This window comes from Schizophyllum commune (genome assembly GCF_000143185.2).
Source record: "Schizophyllum commune H4-8 unplaced genomic scaffold SCHCOscaffold_3, whole genome shotgun sequence".
Taxonomy (NCBI): Eukaryota; Fungi; Basidiomycota; class Agaricomycetes; order Agaricales; family Schizophyllaceae; genus Schizophyllum; species Schizophyllum commune.
Window position 1 is genome coordinate 1,947,638 of NW_026089540.1, and position 20,765 is coordinate 1,968,402.

Here is a 20,765-nt window from a genome sequence, read left to right on the forward strand (position 1 = left end):
AGTCAACCGAGTCATTCGTCGCCCTTGCGCCATCCTATATATCAGATGCTCACCGACTGGTTCAAGGGGCTCACTCTCGCCCTCTTCGCAGGTTTCGCACCCATGGCCGACAACAGTACCAGGTCAGTGATACTTCTGCACAATAGATAGGGATCTCACTAACACACGAACCCCTCCAGCACCCTGCCAGTCAACGTCGGCGTGGTGCTCTTCCCCGGCTTCCAAGCCCTGGACGTCTTCGGGCCGCTCGACGCCCTCAACATCCTCTCCAGGTCCTACCCCCTCAACCTTTCCCTCATCTCTAGCCTCCCCACCCTCGATCCCGTCTCCACTCAGCCGCCCGCCTCTGTCAACGCCATCGTCGGCCCGCCCGCCGCCGTCTCCAACTTCTCCCAGTCCCTCGTCCCCACGCACACCATCGACGCCCCGCCCGCCTCTCTCGACGTCCTCCTCGTCCCCGGCGGCCTCGGCACGCGCGCGCCCGGCCTCGAGCCGCTCATCGACTACATCGGCCGCACCGCGAAGGAGACAAAGTACGTCCTCACCGTGTGCACGGGCTCGTGGCTCGCGGCGCGCGCGGGCGCGCTGGACGGGAAAAACGCGACGTCGAACAAGCGTGCGTGGGCGGGGCGCGAGGGGCTGGGGAATAACGTGAACTGGATCAAGCACGCGCGGTGGGTGCAGGACGGGGATACGTGGACGTCGTCGGGGGTGAGTGCGGGGATCGATATGGTGCTGGCGTGGATGGAGAGTGTGTTTGGGAAGGGGGTGACGGAGGACATAGCGAATGGGATGGAGTACGAGCGGCACACCGATCCGAACTGGGATCCATTTGCCGAGCTGTATGGGCCGTAGGCTGTTAGGCAGACGCAATGATTAATGTAACATGAGTTCTTCACGGGGTCTGCGGGATAACCGTGGCGTCGACCGTGTCAGAAAGAGCACGCTCACTTGGGTTCTGCACTGCAGGGTTATACGACTGATCGAAGGCATGAATGCGAGAGAATAATGATACACGGCGCACACAAGATACACCAACGTCCAAAGTACGGCAGATGCACTACTGCCCAAAGTACTCCTCCACCAACGCCTTCTTCCGCAACTCCAACAGTAATTCCTCCATATCCCCATGTGTCGGCAGCTTGGGAGGTAGCAAATTCTCCGTCGCGAGGAAGGGTATGTAGGAGGCAGCAGCCTGCGCGTGCTGGTACGCAGGATCGGTGGGCGCGACAGCGAAGGCGTCCAAAGGAGGGGCAGGCTTGGCGGATTTGACGGTTGCGGCAGCGCCCTTGTCCGTCTTCGAACGCTTCGCGTCGTCCTCGGCAGATGCCATCTCGGCGTCGCCGTCCGCGTCTGCTTTGCGTTTCGTGGAGGGGCGCGCGTCGTCTGCTGATGCAGCGCCGACTTTGATAGCGGATGGGGGGACAGGTGGGGGTTTGGCATCGGCTGGCAATCCGAGAGCTTCGCGTACGGTTTCGAAGGCGTCGGCCCATTCTGCGCAAGGCACGGCGGTCAATGGAAGGTTCAACTGCATGGAAGGGGCGAGACGCACCTTCCTCTTCCGCATTCCGCTCGAACTGCAGCAAGCTCTCGTCCGTCTCGTCCAGGTCGCCATAGTACGCCGGACCTTGGTTCAGGAACTTCTTGTAGAATGCGTAGGCCTGGTTTTCCTCCTCCTCTTCGTGCTTCTTGCTCTCAAAAAGCTCCTTTACGCCAGGAAGTTCCTTCGCGCGTCCGAAGTACCTGAGGGGATCGGACAAGAGGGTCAGTAAATGACACTTGCCCAGATGGCATGACCACGCACTTGTATCCCTTGGTCCCCGGCACTTCCTTCCCATCCGCATCCAACATGGCCACATTTCGCCTATAATTCGCTCCTCCCAACGCAATGATCTGATTCTCCCAGTGCCGCTTCTCTCGCAAAAGCTTGTTGATCTCGTCATTCAGGTCGCGGACCTCGTAATCCGTCAAACCAGCTGACGATGCATGTTAGCATGTTCAAGCATGGCTCATTACCCGAACGCAGGTGGAGGGAAACACCATCCTGACTCACCATCCTGAATCTTCGACACCTTCCGACTGATCTCCCTCAGAATCTCCCCTCGCCAGCGCTCGCACTCGCGCATGCTCTTGCACGCGCTCGCCATCCGCGGTCGGCGGTCCGCGCGCGTTCCGAGGCCCAGCTCGGCCGCCTGGGCCTCGCGGAAGCGATAGAGCATAGACTGCGCCTTCTCCTCATTGCGAGCCTGGTTGGGGGGTCAGTATGTCTTGTGGGATATGATGAGGAGGACTGTCACCATTTCGTCTTGGTGGTCGAGTGCGAAGCGCGCTGGACGCGTTACGTCAGCAGGTGATCGAGGTGTGATCGGCGCGGGGGACCGGTGTGGGTCCGTAGAGGTCCACAAGGCCTTCGCTTTCGCAAGCTCAAAAATTCGAACAGACGCCAGATTCCGGGTAGGTCCCAGTCCAGCATGTATCGAATGCTTAAGGTAAGAGATAATGTAAGGAGTGGAGACTACCGGGCACTCGCATAGGCAATGCCAACAACGTCCTCTCATGAGGACTTCTCGACCTTCCGCAAAGCGCCGCCCTGCGCCAGCTCATATCCAGGCGGCGGGAACGGTTGCCCAAGCACAATCTTGGGCTTCCCCTTCTCCCTCTCCTCCCTTGCGAGCATCTCCTCCCTTCCCTCCCTGGCCAACTGGCGTAGCTTCTGCGTCGTCGTGCCGGGTTTCCTAAACAGCGTGGGCGCGTACGATTTGAGCAGGTCGTCTGCGACGCTTGCATTTCCGGTGCCAGAGGCGTGTTCCACGTCTTCGCCGTTGGTGATGGCCGCGCTGGCCTCCGCCTCGCCCGCCGGGCCCCCGAAGTTGAGGTTCGCAAGGAACTCGGAGATCTGTGCGCGGGAAATGCCCGTGGGCAGCGACATCGCGAAGGTCTGCCTCTCGCGCGCGGCGGCGAGGCGCTTGCGGATGTCTGCGAAAGTGTCGGAGGAGCGCGAGATGGTGTAGTGGATCGTCCCTGTAGGATGCGTCAGTATACAGGTCCGAGGACCAGAAGAATAGCTATTCGTACATGGCTTTTCCACACTGGGCACGGCGACGTAGCCCTTCACCGGCCTGTCGCCGAGATAGCTCGCGCTCGTCACTGCAAGCTCGACAATCGGCTTCTCCTCCTCGACCCCATCCCACTCAACCGGCTGCACCCACACGCGGAGCACCCCAGTCCCCTCCTCAGTCTCCCAGGTGGCCTTTACGGACTGCAGAGCACGCATTAGTCTTTGGTCATCCGTGACGCCCTCAATTCATCACCAACAGCTACACACCTGCCCCGGAAAACACCCTGCGACCTCTTCCGCGACCGTCTCCAGCATCGCGACGCACTTGCGGAACACGCGGTCGCCCGCGCCGGGCTCCATCCCAAACAGGCGCGCGTCGATCTCCTCGAGGCCGAAGTACTGGAAGCCGAAGACGCGCGCGACATTATGGTACGCGCAGAAGATGCCGTCCATGTTGCCAATGCGGGCTTGGAAGCTGGGGGATAAACGTGATCAGGACGAGGACGAGATACGAGGGACCAGGCAGCGAACGAGAGAAGGAAAGGAGAGGAAGGTAGATGGGTAAAGAGGAGACGCACCTATACTTCAGGAAAGCCGAGCGGATCAAGTCGTAGTACTCGCGCTCAAAGCTTTCCAATAAGCCATGCTGCTGGCGGATGAGGTAGCCGGAGCTCTCCTCGAAGTTGAGGAGGTCCATCCGGATGGCCATGCACGCTCGCGTCTTCATGTCGAAGACGCCCGTGCCCGGAAGGCGAGGGTCGACGCAGTCGAGTTGGGAGCGCATGATGAAGGATTGGGACTGGCTAGGGATCAGATACGCAGTGAGAGAAGAAGACGGGCGATGCTACCTTCGAATATCGGTACGCCTCGCGCATGTTGTCGCTCTCGGTCTGAGGGTGGTCGTGCGCGCGTAGATACCTTGCGAATTCCTCAGGCTCCATGGTGAAGTACTTCTCGAGGAGAGTGCCCTGCAGACAGACTGCATAAGACTCGATTCGGGACACCGGTCAAAGCGACTGACCATCCATGTCAGGATATTCTGATCGCTCTTCACGCCTGGCTTGTCTTCGTCCGAGTCGATCATATGGACGCCATCCTTGTAATTGAAGACCGTCGACGCAGGCGAGCGTTGCCCCGGAGTAAAATCGACTGGCTACATCGTGCGAGCATCAGTCAGACCCAGTGTCGGCGTGTCGGTTTATCGGCCTACCTTGTCCTCAAACGCCCGACTCAACGGCGAGATATCCACATTCCTGTCTCCCGAGATCAGGAAGTATATGTGGCTAAGCATCCCCGTAAGCGAGGATGTCGACCCCGCGAACGACTTGCCCTCGCGCACGGCGAGCGTGCGCAGGTCCTCATCACGCGAGCTCTTGACGAAGCCCTCGACGCGCTCGAACGCGAAATCGGTGACCTTGGGGAGGTGCTCGAGCTCAGGAGTAAAGTTGTAGACCGACGAGCGCGGGTCGCGCATCCAGTGGACGCCGGGGCTAACGCGTACTGATTAGATTGAGTCGCGAGGAGGAAGAGCACGCGAAAACGAAGGGGTAATCAAGGTACTAAGGAGGTGATCAGGACGCGAGGGACTAGCAAACGCACTTGAATAGGACGCGATCGAGCCCGTGCGCTAGTCGAGCTATGGGCTTGTGTGCGCTTCGCGGTGGAATGTCTGCGAAGGGCTAAGCATGTTGAAGCGAAGGATGCGTAGTGAACGAGCACCTTCCAAGACAGGTCCGGGCTCCGCTTCGGGTTCTATCAAACCTTCTATACGCCTGTTGTACGCCAGCTGCTGGAGGGTGCGTTCGGGCTTTGATGGCTTGTGCCTCAGGCTCGATCCCGGGGGAGGCGGCCGAGCGATGGCGCCAAGGTCCCATCCTGTACGCTCTGGCGACTTGCCTCTGCTACGGCCGCTCTTGACTTTGGGTTGGAGGACTGAATAGGTATGAATTCCACGAAGACGATGGATGGTAGCACACGCACCATCCTGGCCCCAATCCTCCGTCTGCAGTTCGGAAGTCGCGTCGTAGGCTTGCGGGTTCTGTTCCCGAGCCCGAGCCTGGTTTCTCTCTTCCCTTTTCCGTGCCCGTCTGACTTTCTGCTTGAGAGTCTTGCGAAGCCGTCTCTCTGCCTCGGGGTCTAACGGCGCGCCGGGGTCCACGGGCAGGCCAGCATCTAGAGCTGCGGCTATCAGGTCATCGCTACTACTCTGTGCGCGTTTTCTCCTCGGAGACGCTGCACGAGGAGCACCCTTCTTCTGTGCAGACGAGGTGAGATTATGAGGAAGCCGTCTGGCAAAAGAGACTGACAGGGAGGACAGGTCGACTCGTGGATATCGCTCGTGCTGAGCAAGCGCCTGATAGCGACGCGCTCAACGCAGGTCCATTGACACGAGTGAGCCTCCTCAGAAACATGACCGCAGCGGGGGACGACGTGAGAGACGCGTCGAGATCGCGTCCGACAGCGATCAACAAATGCGTCGGCGCTCGGGCCGGTTGCTGATGCGCGCTAATGCGCTTCAGGCGCGGTGGGCCGGTGGCGTCGGCGTCTTTCTCCATCGCTCATCATACTCCGCCGTCGTTCAACATGGCGGGCCTCTTTACGAACCTCCTGCAGTGGCTCAGTGGGTAATAACGACCTCGCCTTCTTTGGTAAACTGCGCTGAACTGGCGCCGCCAGCCTGTTCTTCTCCAAGACCGCCGAGATCGCGGTTGTCGGGCTTCAGGTGCGTGTGCGGCGTTCAAGGAAGACGTTCCCCTGCTCATCGATATCGCAGGCATCGGGGAAGACGTCTTTTGTGAATGTGATAGGGTCCGGGCAGGTTTGTACGCCTCGGCGTGTTGACGACGTCGCGACTCAATTGCCCTAGTGGAGCGAGGAAGTAGTTCCGACCGTCGCATTCAACTTCAGGAAGGTCCGGAAGGGGAACGTCTCCCTGAAGATATGGGATGTTGCTGGTGCGCGCTAGGCACCTAGATGAGCGAATTTACCGCTGATTGCGTTCAGGTCAACCCAAGTTTCGCTCAATGTGGGAACGCTACTGTTCAGGCGTTGACGCCGTCGTGTAAGGATTTTTACCTCCCCTCGTGATGCTCGCTCATATACACCGCTAGCTTCGTCGTCGACTCGGCTGACGTGCGTACACCTACTTTCCTATCCGAGCCCGCCTAACCCCAGACAGCGCGAGAAGTTCAACACGGCGCGATTCGAGCTCCATCAGCTTCTACACCAGCAGACGCTGACCGGCGTTCCCTTACTGGTGGTACGTCCCGAACGCCGCTCTTTACAAGCTGCTGTCAACCCACTCCACGCTTCTAGCTGGGCAACAAGAACGACGTCGATGGGCATGCCGGCGTGAAGGAGCTCATCAAGGCTTTGTATGCGCCTCTATCTGCACGTCATCGAGAATCGTGCTGACGCTTACGGTAGGCAGCTCGACAAAATTTCTGACCGCCCTGTTTCCGTGCGTTCTTCCTTTGCCTTCGAGATAATTTACTGATTGTGGCGCAATGTGGCGACTACAGTGCTACTCTGTAAGAACAGCACATTTCATTGCAGGACACAGAGCTCAATATCTTACAGTGCTCAATGAAGAGCCAACACAACCTCGACATTGTCCTTCAGTGGCTTTCGGGGAAGAGCCATTGAGTTACCTCTTTTACCAGCTTCCATGGCTGCAGCAATCATGACAGACACGAACACGAACAGCCATGCCCTCATGTACGCATGGTATATATCCTCGAACCTGCATCCAAGATTCTGTACAGTACTAGTTTATCGGGTTAATTAATGTATACATGTAATCCAGCACACAGGCGTCAGCTCATACACCGATGGAAAGCTTCCAAGGTCTCCTTCGGTGCGTCCCACTGGGACTGCGTAAACCGTCAGTCAACCGAATCGCAATCCAGAGAAGAAAACCCAACGTACAAAGTGATTGCACCCCTCCATCATACCGAACTGAATATCTGGCATCTCCTCTTTTTGGCGCGCCAGGTCGTCCTCTATGCACCACTTCGCCCACCACACCATCCATGGTGCATGCTCTGTCCACAGATAGTGTATTCGAGGTTCTTGCCATTCCACCATGACGCGCGGATCGCACAACGCCTCCCTGCGCAGGTGGGCTATCAGATGCATGAAGTCGGGGCGTACGACCCAGTGATCGCAGGTGGAGGCGGCGGCGAAGTCGGTGAGGTCTGTAAACTCGGCGGGCGACATTCTTTCCGTTGTCGACGGGGAGTCTGCGTTCAGGAAGAGGGCGTTCAGACGCTGCGGATCGCGCGGTGCGTGGTCGTGCGCCCAGTAATTTCCGAGCCATCGGACGAAGGCGGCGCCGCGCTGGTCGAGGGGGACGTTCTCGTCGGTGAAGGGGGTGTATATTTGCGGGCGTTCGTATCCGAGCGCCTCGTCTGGCGGATCTGCGTGAAAGGGCGAGACTGAGAGGAGGGGAGCAGAGGGAGACTGGCCACGTACCCCACAAGATGAACGACATTACGTGAGTCCTGAGCCTCTGCGCGATCTCCCCGGGGAGGAGCCTGATGGAGGCAAGAAGCGAAAGCAGGTATACGTTACCCATCGACCATGCGAGGATGGTGACGCGCTTTGGCAGGGCGAGCTCGACGATAAGCGCATCGATGAGGAGCGCGAGGCTTCTGCCCTCTGCGCGCAGGAGGGCTTTTCGCTCGTCGTCTGACCCGTCGCGAAATATCCGCTGCTCGTCTTCTGAGAAGGACGTCGAATGGGGGTATGCTCTCCTGTTGATGCATATGAGGCGGATGCCCTGGTTCGAAGCGACAGGAAGAAGACGTTCGCATATGCCTGTTCGTGTGAATGCGGAGGAACGGCGCCCCGCAGAGGTGGAAGACAGAGAAGAGGTGTCGTTAGCTTTCGTTGTGGGGGCACAAAAATGGTCTAAGCTCACCCGTGGAGTAGAAAGCATAACCATGGATGAAGAAAAGCGTCGAATAGCTTGAGGCATTTTCCGGGGGACCAGAATCGGTATAGGCATACTGCAGTCCCGTGCTGATGGTCTGAGTCTGCATAGGGTCGATCGCGTGTGCTCTAGCGAGTCTTTAAAACCCAGCGCGCGGGACGTCTATTTTCCTCCTGCGGGGTGAATGGCAAAGAAGGGACCAACCGAAGGCGCAGAGATGAAAGCAATAAGAGGCAGGCGTTCTTTATATTCAAGACCACCTCGTCGGTCGCCGCGGATGATGCGCCCTTGACATGCTTATCGCCTCGCCTTCGGACCCAGTATCCCGGGAGGCGCCATTTGACGGAAGTCAGGTCGGGGGACGTCAGTTCAGACCATTCGACCGGGAGAGATCATCCCGCTGTTCGCAGCCGACTACGCGTGTCTAGAGCACGCGCTCCTGCGGCGCTATGTCCTCGCGCAGTGCCGAGCTGGCGCGTGCTAGGCGGTTCCGTTCAATGATGTTTGCCAGGCGAGCTTTCTAACTTATGTCCTGAGAGGCCGATTGGGAGGGCAGTCACGTCCAGAACGAGGAAGACATTCGACGAGAAGATTCTCACGTCCCGCTGCCTGCAATGTATCAACTCTCGAGGCTTCAAGCAGGGTAGCAGATCCCATAGCGCTTAGTGACTTGCGGCAGCGAGGAGTGAATTGCGCGGTGATCGTCGGCGTGAGCTTGGCTAGATGGCTTCATTTCCTGAGATCAGATGACGAGGGAAAGGTCGGAGGAAAGCAAGAGGATAAAACATGAGGATACCGCAGGAACAGAGTCTGAAAGTCAAAGTGAAGGCCCTCGCCATGCATGTTGATATGTCGTTACGGAAGACCCCGAACAACGGGCTGTTCCGAGCTCTGCTAGCACGTGCGCAATAAGCGCGCGTCACACAGTGACAAAGTTGAACCTTGTCTTCCCCGCAAGAGCCACAGCTTAAGCTCGCCTTTGAAGGAATCGGGGTGCTTGTATACACGTAAGCTGCGATGAGGGGCGGGTGCTGTACTCTGGCACGCTCGTCCACGTCCGCCGAACCTATTCCGGCTGTCGCGTACTCGCTTTTCCAGGGCGTCTGCCGCTGCCCGGTCTGAACGGGTGCGACGAACGGTAGGTGCTGGCCTTTCGGATGTTGTCCCTCCCATTTCTGATCCACAAATTTCTATAGAACTAGGCAGCGCGAGCGCTATGTCAAAGCCCGACGTGCCACAAGCAAGCCAGTGATCCCTGTGCTACTTATGGCACGGATCTCGTTTCCGCGCCTGCGGTCCTCTGTCTGATTCCCCCTGTTATGGCTTCTCTTCTCCAGTACGCAATCTTCTAGTAAAGATTACGTACCGATCTCATCTTCACCCCCAGGAACCGACCTGGTCTTAGCGCCAACGGCAGCCCTCGGAGGCCGATGGGGGATCTATAATGGTCATTAAGCACGTCGCGGAAGTGCTCGCGTATCGTTGGGAATCTCGAGGCTTGTTCCTCATGTCTTGCTCCTCCGGACGTGGCCTCTGCCAATCTCACCCGAGCCCGATGTTATCTCCTCCGGGCACGCGCTAGCCTCGTTGTCTTGTCGATCTCGTTGGTGAGTGCTATCTGATCCTATTGAACCTTCAATGCCGACTCAACAATCCACCAGGCAAGTGCTCGACGTAAGTAGAAGCTTGGCCTCTTGCGCGGCAGTACTAGAACGAGTATACAGTCGCCCCTTCGTCCACGGAAGTGCAGTAAGCACTATGACTTGCAGAGGCTTCTGAATCTTAGCGGCGCTCTTGTCAGAGTTGCCAGCACGACACCCATGTCTGCAACTCCCTCCCTCTCGTAAGTCCTTGGTTGCCGCGGCAGACATGAGCTACCTGACAGCATGCCGGCCTCCTGCACCTGCCGCCGACGCTCGCCACGAAAGGGCCTCGGGTCCGGCTTTGTACAGCAGTATAGGAAGATCATGACGCCAGCAACGTATACATCGGAAGCCTAGCCTACCCGTTGAAGAAGATCTGTACTCGTCGCGGGTGGCCACCTGGTTCTGACCGATATCACAACGTACACTCACTTATCGATGACTCCCCGTACCTCTCGTTGAACTCCCGCAGGACGAAGACATCGATCCGACTTGCATGCGGCGTGTGAATTGGTTATGAGAATATAGGAGAGCGCATTTACAGTATGTACACAGTACAGCAGAGGGTATAGATGATACAGATCCACGAGAACAGGCAGAGAAGGAGTCACGTAACGGGGGAGGCGCGCGTTCAGCGAAGGGGTAGGCGTCAAATGCCCCACATCTCGCAGAAGCGGTAGAGCATCGCGGTGACGATGACATGGTCCATCATCGGCGGGTGCGTCTGCGGAAGTGTGAGGGCGGCCGTCGAGGTCGGGAGAAAGCGGCACGTACCACAGTACCCGCACCTGCCGTGCGGATAAAGTGCAGCTCGCCGTGGACCTCGCCCGCCTGGTAGAGCGATGGCGGGTTGAGTGGGTGCCAGAACGCGATGACGTTCTGGTTCATGTCCTGCAACTAGAGAGATAATCAGTCGACGCCGTGAAGTTGAGTACAAGTGGACTTACGACGATGTCCATACCGTTGGACGCTGGCCGCCAGCGGTAGAGGTTACCGTCCGGACCGTTGAAGATGCGTGCTCTGGGCACACGGGCGTCGGGGCGGACAAGGTCTGCCATGGGAAGCGTGTTCTATCGAAGGGTCAGTGAATGAATAGAGGTAGACAATGCGCCGAAACAGACCTTCCCGATGATGATGCGACCAAGACCTCCGGTAGCGGACCACTCGAGCTTCGCGACACGGTCTTCCTTGTTCGCACGTATGGTGCGCCAGAGGACCGTGACGCTGTTGCTGTTGGCGCTCACGTTCGTCTGTGAAGCGGTCAGTCTTCTCGCCACTTCACATGCATCGAAGAGGGAAGTACCTGGAAGCGGTACGCGACGCCGAAGGAGTTGTACAACTGGCTCTCGCGCGGATCCTTGTTGGTCCAGGAAAGGATGTCGTTGGAGGAGGCCGCCATTGCTAGTGTCGAGAAGCCCGAGTTGTGGCGAGGAGATTCAGAGGGGGGTGTGGTGGCTGAGAAGCTGAGATGCGAAGTTCCCTCCTTTTAAAATGCCGGGCATGTTGCCAGCAACGTTGAAAAGATGGGCCTTCATCATGGACCCGGATGGTCTTTGGAAGGAGAGATCGAAACGTGGTGTATGCGCTCAACGTGCTGGAGAGGGGCAGGGTACGTCGTCGCGGGTCATTTGAGCATCTCAGATTACCCGATGATCAAGGCGCCAAACATGCGCCCCGCGTCTACCTGCGAGAGCGAGGGGACGGAAGGCATGCGAGCCCGGCAGTCACCGGGGAGACGCGCCTGCTCCCTGGGCCCGTGCACGACGAAGGGCGCGCGTGGTGGATCCGGCGTTGATAGCACAGATGCATAAGGCAATTCCGCCTCGTACGCTTGGGCTGGCGTGCGCTGTTCTCAGAGGAGGGCACGCGTACAACACGTGTATCAAGGTTCCTGTACGTCAGCCAGGAAGAGCCGACGGATGAGAAGGCGGTGGCCGACGTGCGCGCAGCTGATAGTATTGAGGGCGGGAGGCCATTGAAACCATCGATGACTGCGTGCTCTACGTTTAGGCGCCATCCGACCGGCTTCTAACGAGCCTCGAGCAGGTATTGCACGCGGAAGAGGGGATTATTGATTCCGCTGAGCCCTCGGAGTCGGCGTAGACAGGTGTTCTTCACTTCAACTTGCGGGTCAGCGCCTCAATTGCGGAGCGTTCAAATTGAGATCGACATGAGGAGAGGAGATAGGGCCTGGACGAGGAGAGTTCTGACATCCGCCATAAGATTTGACATTTGGTTTATTGAGGGCAGAAAATGGAAGGATGGAGTCGACCTCAAGGACGTTGGGTCGCTCTTGTTCGAGTTGGGATGAAGTGACACTGGCTGGAAGCTTGATTGGGTCAACATCAACATCAATGTGACAGAAACGGTGACAACGTCACTAAGCAACACGCACGTGATGCGATCAAGATGGACCAACAAAGCAACGATGCTCCCAGCACCAAAGGACAGAAGGCTGTTTATGGTGTCGATAATAAGCTCGAGCGCCCATGCAGCGGATATCACTCCGGTAAAGCTCTCAATAGCCTCGGAGGGCCCTTGACCAAAAGGGAACAAGGGGAACAGGCGTCCAATCGCCATGATCTATGATGCGATGGTCAAAGATTCGACCAGACCTTCCTGGTGCCGAAGACATGTGAGCCTTGACGTCGACGAGTGACCATCAACAACTCCGCGCTTCTCGTTTGCCCATCACTTACGACAGAGTACAAAGGATACTGACCTCCCAGGCCGCATCTCCACAAGATCACGAGGCAAAGGCACCGGCCAAGAGTGCTTCGACATTGTATGCTGTATCCGGTCATCGCCAGCGGGCGAGTTACATAAGTTATAGATGAGTCCCGAGATGAGTAGGCCCCGAAGTGAGCAGGCCCGAGATGAGTATGCGTCCGCGATGTCCATGGCCCCGAATGATACTGACGTGTCCCGAGATGATACTGGCCCCGGCGTTCTCATTTGCGTTCTGCTAGCTCGACGAGCGCCATCATCGTCTTCTCCGGGTCGTCCCAAGCCGCCTGCGAACGCGTCATCAGCCAGACGTCTGTGCGGACGAGATGCGCGCCTCACGAAGTGATTGCACCCGTCCATCCGTCTAAACTCGACGGGCGGCGCGTAACTGCGGCCTTGTCTAGCCTGAATTTCCTCTTCAAGCTTCCATTTGCCCATAACTATGCTCCATGTCGTGCAGTCACACCACAAGTATGATAGCCGTGCCCCGACCCAATGCGACATGCACTCCTCATTGAAGAGCGTCCGCTCTCGCAGCTCGGCTAATACGTTCCCAAAATGTGGCGGGGAGACCACGAAGCTGTCACACAAGTTCGCAGCGTCGAGGTTGGAGAGTGCGTCGCGTTGAGCACGCGTCATGGTGTCGAGAGTGGCTACTCGACGCGCGTAGCAGGACGAATTCGCTTGCGCATCTGTAATGCGAGGGGATGATTAACCACTGTCTGATACCGCAAATAGTCCGGAATACGGACCATTCTCCTCTTCTGTGGCGCAGAGTGTGGTCGGGTCGTGGCTGTCAGTACTCCTGTGGTGCCAGTATATGGAAAACCACCGGTTGAACGCGTCGAAGCGTGTCTTCCCCGGCGGAATGTTCTCATCCGTAATAGGCAAATACAGCGAAGGGCCTGAGAGGCCCCAAGCGCTCACAGGCGGGTCTGTGGGAGAGAAGTAAGCGCGGTGGTCCGTAGGAGATTGGCTTGCCAGATAGATAGGCAGCGATGACGCACCGAAGAAGACGACGCCGATGACGGAGCTCCGGACGCGCTCCTGAGACGCCGGGGTGAGCCTGGGGAGCGCGTCGAGGAGCGGGTACGCGTAGGCTACAGCCGCCGACCACGCAACGAGCACGACGCGCGGGGGCAGCGCGCAGCGCGCAATGGCCGCGTCGACAAATTTGAGGAGGGCCTCGGCCTCCCTCTCCATGAACGCGAGGCGCGCTTCATCGGGGCCCTGCGAGATGAGCTCCTGCTCCTCGGGCGTGTAGGGCGTGGACGCGCCGTAGCCACGTCGATCCACCGCGATCAGGCGTGCTCGGTGCGCGGGGGCCAAGTCGAACATGGGCCGCCAGACATCTAGCCGATCGTGTCGTGGAATTAGCGCGTGCGCTCGGGTATTTGCATCTGGGGGACGCACCGCGATAGAACGTATGACCGTGGAAGAGGATGAACGTCGGGTAGTCGCCCTCCCCTGGCGGCGCGCCGCTATCAATGTAGGAGAACTCAACGGCGAGGTCGTGGAGCGCGATGGAGGGCATGGAGGCGGACATGCTTCGCGCCCTGGGAGAAGACAAGGGGCGCAGATAAATGCCTGATGTGGGCGTCTCGGAGGCGCGAGGCGGAGGCTAACTGAGATAGGTATTGGGGCGGCGTTCAGAGAATGCGTGCATATTGCGGCGACGAAGCACGACTTTACGCCCGACGACGTCGAGGAAGCTGGTCCGCACGCATGCTCGAAGTCGAAGAACGAGATATTCGCTTCACCGCCCGTCGCGATCGCGTACACCGGATCGCCGGGCCGACGATGATTGCGCTGTTGCTGTCAACATCGTTCTCCTCGACGCCGCTTGATTACTGCCATCATGACCGCCTCGGCGACCTCTGGGTCCCCCATCAAGAATGCGACGACAAGCTTGGAAGAGTACATGCGCGTCCAGCAGGACCTCGTCAGGGAGGCGTCACTGGCCCTTCCCCACTCCTTCTCACAGTGCACCTACAGTCTGGGTTACATCCGGTGCGCCACCTCGTCGTCTCAGACATAGCGAAGCCTAACTTTCCGCTCCGACTCTCCTTCAACCCCGCGGACGAACTTTACTTACTTCATGAACGCATCTCCGGACCCGACTCCGTGTTTATTCTAAATTTCCATCCAAACGCGTACCGCGACGCGTCCCCCACGCGTCCCCCTTCATGTCCGCGCCGACTCCAGCCAACCCGTGTATCTCTGTCAGACATGCCCCGAAGCGAAGGGCGTATGTGCATCGTGCAGTATCGCCTGCCACGCCGACCACGAGCAGATTGAGCTGTAAGCATCGCGTCATGACTGCGCGCGCCGCGGGAGGCTCACCCAAGCGGGTCCAGGTTCCCCAAGCGCCACTTTCGCTGCGACTGTCCCACGACGAGTATAGCGCACTCGTGCACTCTGCACAAACGCCCGGAGCTGGAGAATGAGGAGAACCAGTACGGTCAGAACTTCCAGGGTACGTGCGACGTCGAGCCTTCCCTCATCTAGTGATCTCATGCATCGTAGGGCTCTTCTGTCGCTGTCACAGAACCTACGATGCGACGACAGAGAGGGAGGCTATGATCCAGTGTCTCGCCTGCGAGGTGAGTTGGCTGTCCAAGCCCACCGAGTGGATTACTAACGGTACTTCCCCCAGGACTGGTTCCATGAATCCTGTTGTAACCTCCGCGAGCGCCCGCCGCCGCGAGGATCGACGCCACCGCCAGAGCCTCCTTCGCAGGACCCATCATCATTTATACCTCCCACCTTATCTTCCACCTCTCCCTCGGCTGTTACTCCTGCCTCTTCCTCCCCCTCTACCTCCCTGACCTCCTCCACCGACCCTGCCTCTTCCCTCGCGCCCTCATCCGCCCCTCCCAGTACCAACGACGACACCCCCTCCGAAGCTTCTGACGAGGACGACCTCCCACCCGCGCTCATCACCCCCGATGACTACGAGGCCTTCGTCTGTGGCGCGTGCGTGCAGCGGATCGAGGTGCTCAAGCGGTATGCGGGATCGGCCGAGGCGGTGATGGTGGGGAGAGGAAATGATGGGAGGTGGGTGAAGATTGACGGAGAGGAGAGGGAGGTGAAGGTCGACGGCGAAGACGCGGATGTGGACGTGACCGGCGACGAGGCCACCGCAGGCTCAAAGCGCCGACACGACGGAGACGGCGAGCACGACACCAAGAGGAGGCGGGTCTCTGAGCAGCCTGAAGGCGAGGGAATCAGGGAGAGGTCCCTTGGGGAGCAGCTGTCTTCGACGAAGCCTCCGTGCAGGGCCCCGCGGAACCCCACCTCCTCCGCATCCGGGCCAACGCCCTCCGCACCGGCAGCGGGGCCAAGAACAGACGCAGCGGGGAAGATCCTGGAGGCGGTCGCACGTGGCGACTATTCTCTAGGCACCGGGGACGTGTTCCTTACCAGGGAGAACTTCCGCGAGCGGTGGTGTCGGTGTGAGGAGGTAAGTGCGAGGCCTTGTCGAGCCGCTTTCTTCGCAGTCGAACGAATATTGATCTCCCACTCGCAGTGCCTACCGTCACTGTTGGCGAACAAATTCCTTTTGGAGGACGAGGAGACTTGGGAGCCGCCAGAAGACGAGGACTCAGGTGAGGGCATAGCGAACAAATGCTGTACGTGTGCTTCTCACTCATCGTCATGCTAGGACGATCGCTGGAGGAGCTGGGCCTGCGCGCTCTGAACAAGCTGCCGCGCGATCGTGCGATCGACGGGATTATGCAGTTCAATGCACTGAAGTACGTTATTGGACTTGGAAAGATAGAGAGGGTACTGACGATGCGTAGAGATCACCTCGTTGGCTACCTCCGTCCGTTTGCGCAGGAGGGAAAGGTGGTCGGCGAGACAGACGTGCGCTCCTTCTTCGCCGAACTCATGGAGGCGCGTGCGAAGCCGACACTGTGAGCTACAAGGGTGGAGTAGAACCGAGTAAGGATGACCTGTAGGTTGTCAGCATGACCTGCAGGGCGGATGCATGGTCTGCAAAACCAGGAGGAAATGCTACAAATTCTTGTCGTCCAATCATGTCTTGAGTACCTCTTCAGAGAATCGAGCCCCAGGTTGTGTACCGGGACGAGTAGAACGCCTGCTGTATTTACGTGAGGGTATAGATGGTCCCCTACACATGCAGGTACTTGGCAGCCTGCAGGAGTGGGTGGCAGCGGGCAAGACCGTTTGGGGCACAAGGATAGCGCAGTATGCCGAGCAGCAACGATGGCTGTGCTGGGTTCGGCCTGGCCCGGTCGCAACCGCTCCCTATCTCGGGCGTCACACGTTCCCCCACCCGCCCCCGCGTCCGCCTCCCTGATACCCCCAGAGCAAGTCTACAGTCGAGGAAGAGAGCGCCAAGGCTTGGATGGCGAGCAGACCGATGAACAACGTAAGTTTGGCGCTCGCGACGCTGCCAAGCCCAAGCTGAATGCCGTGCCATCAAAGATCTCTTTTGATTCGAGGGGCACCAAGCTGCCAAAGGTCGGTTTCCGAGTTCATTAAGCTTGTCTGCGACTACCATCGTCTCCGTTCCGCGTGCCATGGCAGAGGCGCCGCACCACCACAAGCGCCGCTCCTGGTTCCACCCCTCGCGCCCGAGCAGCAGCAGCGGTCGCCCGTCTTCCAGCAGCGGTGGTCGCTCGCGGCCCGGGAGCAGCAGCGGTGGGAGCGGGAGCTGGTCGATCTCGCTGCCTACCCCGACCGAGGGTCAGCAGCTCGATCTCTCGCGTCCCGCCACCCCGGCGACCGAGCATGCCCCGCCCCACCACGGCGTCCCATTCACGCGCTCAGAGACCTATGACTCGCCCCCCGTCAGCCGCCCGACCACCCCGCGCCGTCTGTCAGCGATTGTACTCACCTCTTCTTCTTCTAAACAGGGCGGCGATGACAACAACAACAAGGAGGACGGCTTCCAGCCGCTCGTACGCGCGCAGTCCGCGCAGCCACAGCTTTCGTCGGTGCGCTCGCACGAGAGCAGTACTGGCAAGGGATCGTTCGGGAAGATGTCGCTGACGTCGATGCTCTCGACCTTGTCACTCTCGCGCACGACGAGCTCGCTGAGCCTGGTCGATAGCGCGAAGAACGATCGGGACAAGAAGAAGGAGAAGGACGAGGACTCGCGCGGCCGATCCATGTACAAGAGCAAGGGGCGCTCCGCATCGCAGACGCCGGCACCCGAGAGCGAGCCATCGTCGCGCAGCGTCTCCCGCGCGCGCTCGATGTCGCCCTTCACCTTCCGGCGCAAGCGGCGCGAATCCTCTCCCCAGCCACAGGCGATCCCACTTAGCCAGTCCGATGTCGACGTATCATCTGACACTGCATCCGTGCGACCTCGCACAGCCTTCCAGGACGACGACTCCGGCGACGAGACGGAGACCGGCCCTGATGACGACTCCGAGGATGAATGGCCGGACGACGAAGACGATGTATTCGACCCCGTCACGGAGGCAAACACCGAGCGTAACGCGCAGATCGCGGATTTGCGCGTCGCGGACGGGGATCTCGAGCAGGAGCCCGATCCCCTCGGCGAGGGCGTGAACGTCGTAGTCCCGCCAGAGCCGTATTTCCCGACTACCCTCAACTCGTACTCGTCCAACTTATCGACCTCGGCGTCGGTGCGGGGGAAGCGCAACCCGCGCCGGAGGCGCTCGATGAAGCCCATCGAACCCCTGCCGTTGGACACGTCGCGTCCCGTCTTCCAGCGCGACCGGTGCACGATCACCCTAACGCAAGGCGATCCCGACGCGAAGCTGGCTGAGGTCGGGAGGCGAGCGCGGAAATATATCGTGGCGAGCGATCTCAGTCAAGAGTCGCGATATGCCGTCGAATGGGGCATTGGCACGGTCTTGCGAGATGGCGATGAGATGATGATCGTGACGGTCGTGGAGAACGAATCGAAGGGTGCGTGGCGCGTACCCGAATGCGAGCAAGGTCTTATACCCCCTCAGTTGATCCAGCCATCCCGAATGCGGCTGACAGAGCGAACAAGCTGCGCTCGCAACAGGAGGTGCGCCGACTGAATGTTCCAGTTGTATATATAGTGTTAACGACACGGCCTACAGCGTCAGGGACTGGCATACATACTCGCGCGTCAGGCGACTTCGCTCCTACAGCGTACCAAGCTACACGTCCGTGTTGTCTGCCAGGCCTGGCATGCCAAGAACATGCGACATATGCTGCTAGGTGCGTTCCTACCGCCACCATATATGCGCTTGCACTGACTTCCCATCTAGACATCGTCGACTACTACGAGCCCTCCATGCTCATTGTCGGCTCGCGCGGTCTCGGGCAGATCAAGGGTATCCTCCTCGGTTCCACCTCCCACTACCTCATCCAGAAGTGCTCTGTGCCCGTCATGGTCGCGCGCCGCCGTCTCAAGCGCCCGCCGCGTCGCCAGGCGCACCTCGCGAAGCACCGCGCGCACGTCAGTCTCGCGGAGGCCGCGATCGACCGTGTCGCGAGTCGCGTGGACGACGATGTGCAGACGATGCGCGAGGAGATCGACCGGGAGACGGTCGAGGCGGAGCGCGAGAGGCAGAGGCAGGGAGGCGGTATCGGCGCCAGCGAGTCGAATCGGCGATTGGAGGACGAAGAAGCCACTGGATCCGAGGAAGAGACGGAGGGCGAAGGCGAGGACGCGCCGAATGAAGACGAGTCGGGTGTGAAGGTTGCAGGCGGGGAGTAATGGCGACAAGCTGAGGACAAAGGGTGGCGAGGGTTTGGTGAATACAGTGAAGGGCAGAACGCAGGACGCTGACTCCAGAACTATGTGAGAGCGTCATAATAGTGGAGGACGAACACGTACGTATCTATACTGTAGGTTGCTCATATTTTGGCCCAGGGGTTCGTTTTTATTCATACCGTCCTAGGGATATCCTTTTCAGCTACTCGATACTGTGCAAGTAATAGACTTCGGACTTGATCTGGTTGATTCCAATTGTAGATGAGTGGCTGTTACCTTTGTCTTCCTTCTGGAGGATCACATTCAGGTGGCTGCCTTCATCTGGACGGACATACAAGATGCATCGAGCGCAATAATTCAACGTTGGTCATGACTCAATAAATATGAAAGCAAAACGACAGGACCCAATCCCTTCCGAGCACCCTCTACAGGTTGTACAGATCCGCGAACGGGTCGTAGCTCGGGTCGAGCTGGCGCTCGTACTCCATGCTGTTCGCCACATCCGTCGCCGTATCATTCCCATACACGCTCGCAATCCACGCCAGCGTCATGTCGATACCCGCACTGATCCCCGACGACGTCCACACATTCCCGTCCTCGACCCACCGCGCGTGCGCGATCCAGTTCGTGCCGTTCCCGAGCCCCTCGCGCCCCGCCCACGAGCGCTTGTTCGACGTCGCGTTCTTCCCGTCGAGCACGCCCGCGCGCGCCGCGAGCCACGAGCCCGTGCAGATGGTGAGCACGTAGTCCGTCTCCTGCGCCGCGTCCGCGATGTAGGCGATCAGCGGGTCGAGGTCGTCCGCGCGCGTGCCGAGGCCGCCGGGGATCATGAGCACGTCGAGCGCGGGGGCGTCCTGGATGGTGTGCGTGGGCGCGATGGCCTCGGAGAAGTTCGAGTTGTGCGTGTTCATGCCGGCGGAGCGCGCTTTGGTGGAGACGGGGTCGAGCGTGGTGGAGGAGATGAGGTAGAGGTTGAGCGGGTATTGCATGGAGAGGAGGTTGAGCGCGTCTAGAGGCCCGAAAACGTCCAGGGCTTGGAAGGAGGGGAAGAGCACCATGCCGAAGTTGACGGGGAGGGTGGAGCTGGGGACGTGTCAATTGGTCAGGTATGTAACCTGGTGTAACGGAGGCGACTAACTTGGTGCTGTTGTCCTGCGCGGTCGCAAGCCCTGCGAGCGCGGCGAGCGCAAGTCCCTGAAGCCACTTCATAGACATCGTGCACAGAAAGAGAACCTGGACGTGAACGGAAAAGAAGGGTGCGTAAAGGAAAGGAGGGTTGAGTCTGAAGAGTAGACCAATGCTCCTTACGACAATTTTATACCTCGGTCTTCTTGTGGGAGACGACCGACACCCTGCCATTGACGCCTTCATCACCGCATGTTTTCTGACCTGTGACAACTGTGTCGATATCTTGTCTGGCGCTCTCGGAGTGGCTCCCGCAGGCATTGGCCGCAAGCAGGGCACACATCATTCGCAGCATGCAGAAGGTGCGCAAAGGATGATTGGTACCCGCACCTTTACATCCCTTGCGAAAGCAGGCCTTGGCGTCGCCGCGTCGGTGAAAGTGGGCGTTTCGCGTTTGAGATGGTCTGTAGCGCTTGGTTGCCATGTGAGTAAGCCGGACAATTTCTGGAAAATGAGTCCGGGGCTGCCTATCATCCATTGCCGAATGTATTCGTCGCCTCCCTTGCAGCCGAAGGTCAAGTCGACCAGAAG

The 20,765-nt window shown here is 59.0% G+C and overlaps 10 protein-coding genes across 10 annotated transcripts; 4 read left to right on the top strand and 6 right to left on the bottom strand.

Annotated features, from left to right (window-relative positions):
• Positions 1–17: 17 nt before the first annotated feature.
• Positions 18–902, top strand: SCHCODRAFT_02615375 (class I glutamine amidotransferase-like protein). The gene is made up of 2 exons (XM_003033823.2): positions 18–122; positions 180–902. Exons 1-2 carry the CDS (start codon positions 46–48, stop codon positions 853–855), a joined length of 753 nt encoding a protein of 250 aa, XP_003033869.2. The 5' UTR covers positions 18–45; the 3' UTR covers positions 856–902.
• Positions 903–1,039: 137 nt separating this feature from the next.
• On the bottom strand, positions 1,040–2,316 carry SCHCODRAFT_02615381 (Isy1-domain-containing protein). The gene is made up of 5 exons (XM_003034400.2): positions 2,298–2,316; positions 2,054–2,246; positions 1,805–1,976; positions 1,553–1,743; positions 1,040–1,494 (listed from the first exon to the last, which is right to left on the bottom strand). Exons 1-5 carry the CDS (start codon positions 2,298–2,300, stop codon positions 1,061–1,063), a joined length of 993 nt encoding a protein of 330 aa, XP_003034446.2. The 5' UTR covers positions 2,301–2,316; the 3' UTR covers positions 1,040–1,060.
• A 76-nt stretch (positions 2,317–2,392) lies between these two features.
• On the bottom strand, positions 2,393–6,084 carry SCHCODRAFT_02615383 (Pet127-domain-containing protein). The gene is made up of 14 exons (XM_003034401.2): positions 5,925–6,084; positions 5,830–5,876; positions 5,735–5,778; positions 5,365–5,682; positions 5,039–5,312; positions 4,778–4,990; positions 4,658–4,727; positions 4,269–4,548; positions 4,080–4,211; positions 3,907–4,026; positions 3,637–3,857; positions 3,326–3,533; positions 3,076–3,259; positions 2,393–3,021 (listed from the first exon to the last, which is right to left on the bottom strand). Exons 4-14 carry the CDS (start codon positions 5,611–5,613, stop codon positions 2,555–2,557), a joined length of 2,418 nt encoding a protein of 805 aa, XP_003034447.2. The 5' UTR covers positions 5,614–5,682; positions 5,735–5,778; positions 5,830–5,876; positions 5,925–6,084; the 3' UTR covers positions 2,393–2,554.
• Positions 5,599–6,930, top strand: SCHCODRAFT_01293032 (P-loop containing nucleoside triphosphate hydrolase protein). Its single transcript, XM_003033824.2, has 11 exons — positions 5,599–5,682; positions 5,735–5,780; positions 5,832–5,876; positions 5,925–6,012; positions 6,062–6,119; positions 6,169–6,190; positions 6,237–6,317; positions 6,374–6,432; positions 6,485–6,518; positions 6,580–6,588; positions 6,638–6,930. The coding sequence occupies exons 1-11, from the start codon at positions 5,642–5,644 to the stop codon at positions 6,701–6,703; spliced, it is 549 nt and encodes a 182-aa protein (XP_003033870.1). The 5' UTR covers positions 5,599–5,641; the 3' UTR covers positions 6,704–6,930.
• On the bottom strand, positions 6,874–8,195 carry SCHCODRAFT_02569425 (uncharacterized protein; the record flags this gene model as incomplete). Its single annotated transcript, XM_003034402.3, has 4 exons — positions 7,980–8,195; positions 7,532–7,942; positions 6,986–7,476; positions 6,874–6,930 (listed from the first exon to the last, which is right to left on the bottom strand). The coding sequence occupies exons 1-4, from the start codon at positions 8,098–8,100 to the stop codon at positions 6,874–6,876; spliced, it is 1,080 nt and encodes a 359-aa protein (XP_003034448.1). The 5' UTR covers positions 8,101–8,195.
• A 1,945-nt stretch (positions 8,196–10,140) lies between these two features.
• On the bottom strand, positions 10,141–11,314 carry SCHCODRAFT_02615398 (uncharacterized protein). Its single transcript, XM_050344707.1, has 6 exons — positions 10,938–11,314; positions 10,756–10,884; positions 10,582–10,704; positions 10,409–10,531; positions 10,231–10,358; positions 10,141–10,178 (listed from the first exon to the last, which is right to left on the bottom strand). The coding sequence occupies exons 1-5, from the start codon at positions 11,031–11,033 to the stop codon at positions 10,284–10,286; spliced, it is 546 nt and encodes a 181-aa protein (XP_050201697.1). The 5' UTR covers positions 11,034–11,314; the 3' UTR covers positions 10,141–10,178; positions 10,231–10,283.
• Positions 11,315–12,346: 1,032 nt separating this feature from the next.
• Positions 12,347–14,093, bottom strand: SCHCODRAFT_02615400 (alpha/beta-hydrolase). Its single transcript, XM_050344708.1, has 5 exons — positions 13,775–14,093; positions 13,369–13,713; positions 13,114–13,296; positions 12,701–13,053; positions 12,347–12,648 (listed from the first exon to the last, which is right to left on the bottom strand). The coding sequence occupies exons 1-5, from the start codon at positions 13,905–13,907 to the stop codon at positions 12,586–12,588; spliced, it is 1,077 nt and encodes a 358-aa protein (XP_050201698.1). The 5' UTR covers positions 13,908–14,093; the 3' UTR covers positions 12,347–12,585.
• A 126-nt stretch (positions 14,094–14,219) lies between these two features.
• Positions 14,220–16,282, top strand: SCHCODRAFT_02490724 (uncharacterized protein; the record flags this gene model as incomplete). Its single annotated transcript, XM_003033825.1, has 8 exons — positions 14,220–14,371; positions 14,567–14,662; positions 14,719–14,837; positions 14,888–14,964; positions 15,018–15,824; positions 15,891–15,969; positions 16,026–16,116; positions 16,165–16,282. 8 exons carry the CDS (start codon positions 14,220–14,222, stop codon positions 16,280–16,282), a joined length of 1,539 nt encoding a protein of 512 aa, XP_003033871.1.
• Positions 16,283–16,829: 547 nt separating this feature from the next.
• Positions 16,830–19,167, top strand: SCHCODRAFT_02615411 (uncharacterized protein). The gene is made up of 5 exons (XM_050344709.1): positions 16,830–17,171; positions 17,229–18,268; positions 18,316–18,374; positions 18,430–18,550; positions 18,601–19,167. Exons 1-5 carry the CDS (start codon positions 16,909–16,911, stop codon positions 19,050–19,052), a joined length of 1,935 nt encoding a protein of 644 aa, XP_050201699.1. The 5' UTR covers positions 16,830–16,908; the 3' UTR covers positions 19,053–19,167.
• SCHCODRAFT_02615415 (class I glutamine amidotransferase-like protein) lies at positions 19,115–20,432 on the bottom strand. The gene is made up of 2 exons (XM_050344710.1): positions 19,237–20,432; positions 19,115–19,183 (listed from the first exon to the last, which is right to left on the bottom strand). The coding sequence occupies exon 1, from the start codon at positions 20,105–20,107 to the stop codon at positions 19,475–19,477; it is 633 nt and encodes a 210-aa protein (XP_050201700.1). The 5' UTR covers positions 20,108–20,432; the 3' UTR covers positions 19,115–19,183; positions 19,237–19,474.
• Between the last annotated feature and the right edge of the window lie 333 nt (positions 20,433–20,765).